This window comes from Epinephelus moara, chromosome 16 (assembly GCF_006386435.1).
Source record: "Epinephelus moara isolate mb chromosome 16, YSFRI_EMoa_1.0, whole genome shotgun sequence".
Classification (NCBI taxonomy): Eukaryota; Metazoa; Chordata; class Actinopteri; order Perciformes; family Serranidae; genus Epinephelus; species Epinephelus moara.
The window spans coordinates 47,036,515-47,042,337 of NC_065521.1; the positions used below are offsets into that span (position 1 = coordinate 47,036,515).

The window sequence follows — 5,823 nt, forward strand, 5'->3', positions numbered from 1 at the left end:
CTCCGAGCTCCCTCCAGATGTCTGACTCCTCCCCCTATCTCTAAGGCTGAGCCCAGACACCCTACAGAGGAAACTCATTTCAGACGCTTGTATCTGTGACCTCATTCTTTCAGTCACTACCCAGAGCTCATGACCATAGGTGAGGGTTGGGACACAGATGGACCAGCTCAGTGCCCACATCACTGCAGACACCGCACCAAACCACCAATCCATCTCACGCTCCAACCTACCCTCACTGTGAACAAGACCCTGAGACACTTGAACTCCTTCTCTTGGGTCAGTAACTCTCTCCCAACCCAGAGGGAACAATCCACTGTTCTTCAGCAGAGAACCATGACCTCAGACTGGGAGGAGCTGACTCTGCAAACCACCCCCATGAATATAGCAAACAGGATCGAAGACAGAATCTGTCATGTTGCTTTGTGAAATGAGTTCGCACCAGAAACTAGAACAACAATGACGGACTGTCAGTTTGTTTATGCTCTGCTTGGTCTCATGATGACTTTACATTTAAACTCTGTATTGCTGCACAACTTCCTGGACAAACAGAGGCGTCTGCTGCGCTCAGTGTGATCTGGTCCTTCTCAGTGTCTGAAGTTTAAAGTCTAGCAGATCCAATGGTTTTGGATCAGGACCAGTGGAACCAGCAGATGGTGGGACACTTCCCACAGTGGGACTGTTGTTGATGAGCAGTGGGAGGAAAACTTTCACATGTCCAGAGGATGAGTCGTACGTTTAAATAAACATTTAAATAAAATTGATTGATTGATTGATGTTTGAGCTCCTTCGCCAGTACATGAAAGACTCAGCAGTGATGAGATCTCCAGCAGGTGTTTGAAAAAGGTCAAAGATTCTGTTTTAATAAAATAGAGTGGGAAAATATCTGTTTTCAAAACTATCTGTAGATGTGTGGACAGACAGGGTGTCAGGACAGGGAGCTGCTTCAGAGCCAGTATGAACAGGAGGAATGATTAGACACACCTACAACTCTGTCTGTCAACACACAGTGTGAGTGCTGTATACATCTATAATAATTAAAACCTGTCATTTATTTTTCTCTTTATTTATATTTATGAAATCTGTCTGGTTTTTATCCAGAGTGATTTTTAGGAGGAAATAATTAACCTGATCATTCTGATCAGTGAAACCCATCATTTCTGAAGAGACTAAGACAAAAGCACCACATCAATGAAGAGACATCACAGCCCCGCCCACACGGATTGACTGACAGGTGATCTGTTGCACCACAGGAACACCAGGACAGAGACGGAGACCAAAACAACCCAGAATCAGTTGATCACTGATCAAAGACAGACTGACGAGTGTGCTCACCTCTTTGACCTTCTGGTAGTTCTCATTTCCTTTCTCCAGCTTGTCCTTCTTGGGCGTGGCGTCCTCTGATGCCCCCTGCAGGATGTAGAGGGTAAGACAGCATACGCAGTTCTCTCTGGGTACGTTACTACATTATATACACCTGAATCATGTGTTAAACATTATAAACACATATATGTTAATGTGAGTGTTGGGCTGATTGGTCAGATATGAACACATGAAGACATTTAGGTCTCGTGGATCCTCGGGTAGCTCTGTGGACACAAACGCTTATCTGACTTCCAGTTTAACTAAACTAACTCTGCAGCACAGAGTTCAGTATGAAGACAGAGACTCCTGCACATCTAAAGCAGCAGAACTTTATTGTCCATAAAAAAACCTGAATATCATGTGCATTAAGGCTGTGCAATTAATCGTCTGGTGATCGCAATTATGATTTTGAGGTCAAAAGATTTCAAAATTAATAAAATCGAGGGTAAACGATTTTTCTTACGGACGCCTGGAGATGTTATTTCTCTTCTGTGGAAGCTGCGCATGCGCAATACCACCCCCTCCCCTCCTCTCCTCTGTTCACTCCACGAGCCAGTCAAGTAGGTGAACTACGAAAATGTGAGGGGCAGGTGATGGCGGAAGATTTCAAAAACAGTGTGCGGAAAATGGCAGAGAGAGAGCGAGAGAGGTTGGTCTGTGTGTGTGTTTGTGCGTTCGCATTGGGGCCAAACTCTGCCATGCGTGATACAGAGAGCAGAGGAGAATTGTAAACGTGCGACCACGTAGAGACAGAAATGACATGCCGTCGTGTAAACAATATAAATCATCACGTGCGCCACATAATCGTGATTTCAATTTTGACCAAAATAATCATGACTATGATTTTTTCCATAATTGAGCAGCCCTAATGTGCATATAGCCGTGGTGACTTTCAGACTCAGTGATGAAGACAAATGAAATAATATCAGACCAACTTTGGCCTGAACCCAACTGCTGTTTGTTAGGTTGTTGTTTTAATGGTTTGATACGTGAGTGTGTATAAGATGGATGACAATGGTAAAAATGAGTTGTTACGACATGTTCGGAGGATCGTGCGTCAGTTTCACAGCAGAACAAAACAACAAAGAGACAGGGAGGCGTGACATGCAACAAAAACCCCGAACCAGTTCTGACCCAGGACTGGACAACTGCACCTCAACCATCCGAGACGTCCACAAGCACCACACCAACGTTCAGCACAGGAAGTGCAGAAACACAGATGCAGAGGTTCAGCAGGTAGTTTTAGAGTTTATGTTTAGTGGTTTAGTTTCATTAGTGATATTAATGTTAATAATAATCTACTGAGAAAATGTTTCTGATGCTGGTTTGAGTTGTGACTGTGAGTCAGTTAGCTCGTTAGTGTTTAAACTCTGTTAGTTTGTGAGTTATTTACAGAAGCTTCGAACGTCACTCAGCCGTCAGCATAAAGATGTCACAGCTGTTCGTTCTGACAGTGTTAGATAATAACCATAAAGGAAGTGTGACCCTCAACTCATGTTCACTTTTTCAGATACTTTAATTCTGTGTCCAATAATTAGCCTCTGGAAACAGATATGACCCCGTCCGTCATATCATCAACTGTTTGATGTCGAGGTGCTCAGGGAGAGTTATTAATTGGATGAATAATTAACTCTGAAACACCAACAGCTGTCAGCAGAAACAAGCCTTCATCAGGACATCAAAAAATATATAATAATATTCTTTAAAACACAATAATCTGATTAGTGAAAAACCTGCCAGGAAATACTGAATTAAAAACAAACCAGAAGCACTTTGTGACTGATCTTTAAAGACAAACAGGAGCTCAAACAGTCACAGGAAAATCACACAAGGAACTATGAGATCGTTTTTTTTTTTTTTTTTTTTTTAAAGATATTTTTTGGGGGCATTTTTTGCCTTTAATGTATAGGACAGTCAAGCGTGAAAGGGGGAGAGAGAGAGGGGATGACATGCAGCAAAGGGCCACAGGCTGGACTCGAACCCGGGCCGCTGCGGCAACAGCCCCGTACATGGGGCGCCTGCTCTACCACTAAGCCACCGACGCCCCGTTTTTTTTTTTGAGAACATTTCAAACGTTTAAAAAGCAGAACTGAACACAAATGGAGGAACGAGGCTCTAAGTGAGATGACAAACTGTGTCCTAAACGTCAGCTCTGCTGTTTGACACATTGATGAAGGCTTGTAAAGCTTTATTAACTTTAATCATCTTCAGTTTACGTTTAACCTCATCTCCAACAGTTACTTTACCTTTTTCAGTATTAAGGCTGGTTATGAAAGTAAAGCTGACAGTGATGATGTGTTTGTTCCCACCTCTCCTTTCTCCTTCTTGTCTTTCTTTTCTTTCTTCCCATCACCTCCTCCTGAGCCCTTCTTCTCCACCCACAGCTCAGATTTCTCCACCAGTGTTCGCAGTCGATCCAGATCTGCCTTGATCAGCTTGTAGTTCTCCACATCCTGAGCTGAGATCAGCAGCTGGACCTGCAGAGACACAAGGACACATTTAGGAGGATTAACATGAGCGTCCTGGTCAGTTGATCTGTTGGTAATCTTCTTCCACTTCCACTGATTCAGAGTGATTCAGACTCAGTAAAGTAGGGTCAATAATGGATGTAGAATCAATCAACGCTGCAGCAGTTTTAGTCACAATGATCCAAATTTAGTTGGAGCTGGGACGAACACTAAACACCTCATCATATGAGAAACTACTGATCATGGCAGCCTAAATCGACTTTGCTTCTTTCCTAAATCAAATAATAACTTGACCAGAACTAAGAACCAGACTCGACACACAGAATCTGAATCTGACTGAATGAAATCCAAACAAAACAAACCTCAGATAAAGGCCGGACTATCAGGTAGTAAAACAGTTCACAGGGGAACACTGTCTGGTGTAAAGGACAGAAACTCGTCTGTCACAGCTTCACAAGATGAATCCTGATCCTGGGTTTGTCAGATTTTATTCCCATTTGAGTTCTTCTTCTCACTTCTTCAATGAACTGCTGTTTTATTTGAATGAAAACTCATTTATGGACTGGATCAAGAACCTGTGATGGTGTGTGTGTGTGTGTGTGTGTGTGTGTGCGCCGACATTTAGATTCAGACGGTGATGTCAAAGCTCACAGATGACACACTGACAGACGTCTGTTAACTCAACTGTTGATCAAGTCTGCAGGTGAGCACACACAGATCACCTGTAAACCTCCATCCACACCTCACACATGATCCAGTCGTACAAAATCAATGTACAGTCTCACATGAATGCTGCTCACTTCACCTGAGACGTTCTTGATCAGACTTATCATGTGAACAAAGACATATCGCCTGAACAGGGACTTGAACCCTGGACCCTCAGATTAAAAGTCTGATGCTCTACCGACTGAGCTACCCAGGCTTCAGACATACTTCAGAAAGCAGCTGATGTGGGTCCAGAGTCCGTATCATGTTCCTACTGTTCAGTAAACTCCACCTTTAACTCTACCTCTCAGTATTTTAACAGTTACAGTACAGGAGATGGATCTAATCTTATGTTCTGTTGAGTGTTACAGAACAGTTTTAAAACTACCGCCAACTTCAAATTTGAACTTCTCTAAAAAAAGAAGGTAAAGTAAGTGTTTGATTCTGAGGATTTATTTTTCTGGACGGCCCACAGTCCACAGTTTCCTGTCGCTCTGCCCCTACTGTGATCACTGACACACACACATCTGTTGGGTTTTTAAATTCTTCCATATCATCACACACAGAGACACATTTATCAAAACCCTCAGATTAATTATATCACGGTCACAAATATGAGTCAGACAGTGATGTGATCAGTCAGAAAATCATACATAATCCTGACATGACATGAAAACGGATCAGCTCTGCAGATGTCACGATGCAGCTGACCCAAGACCTCAGGCATAACGGGGGGACATCTGGATTCACCCAATGAACTGAAGGACTTTATGGACATATTGACAACGTTGACTCAGTGAAACAAGTGTTGAATCAACAGATTACACAAAATCTGTATCGCCTGAACAGGGACTTGAACCCTGGATTAAGTCTCTAGGGCTCTACCGACGGACCTACCCGGTGTTCTTCGATGTAACGTCAGGACAACAAAATGTCTCCAACTTTACAAACTAAATGACTGTGAGCTGGGTCGGCCGTTAGTTTAGTGAAGAGGCCGTCAGATAGTTCTCTACCATCATCAGAACATCACGTAAGGAAATATCTCTTGTAATAACCACATCAAGTGTTAATTATAAATAAGTTTTGTTCACGTGTCGATGGACAGTTGTTAGCTAACACTTGCTAAACTGTTAGCATCATTCTTCTTCTGGTGTTTTGGTGAAAACGCTTCAGGTCCAGGGTCTCTCAACTCAACTCAACTCAACTTTATTTATAGAGCACTTTAAAAACAACCACAGCTGAAACAAAGTGCTGTACAAAAATAAAAACATAAGACAAACAATAAAAA

General features: G+C 42.6%; 1 protein-coding gene and 1 non-coding gene across 2 annotated transcripts in view; both read right to left on the reverse strand.

Annotated features, from left to right (window-relative positions):
- The window catches only part of itpr3 (inositol 1,4,5-trisphosphate receptor, type 3), a 134,000-nt gene that overhangs the window by 57,732 nt on the left and 70,445 nt on the right, over positions 1-5,823 (reverse strand). Inside the window, exons 26-27 of the mRNA XM_050064274.1 lie at positions 3,672-3,839; positions 1,333-1,407 (exon numbers count right to left, since the gene is read on the reverse strand). Coding sequence (XP_049920231.1) covers positions 1,333-1,407; positions 3,672-3,839 — 243 coding nt within the window. The remainder of the gene's footprint in view (positions 1-1,332; positions 1,408-3,671; positions 3,840-5,823) is intronic.
- On the reverse strand, positions 4,680-4,752 carry trnak-uuu (transfer RNA lysine (anticodon UUU)). The gene has a single exon. It is a non-coding gene; the product is annotated as a tRNA-Lys (tRNA).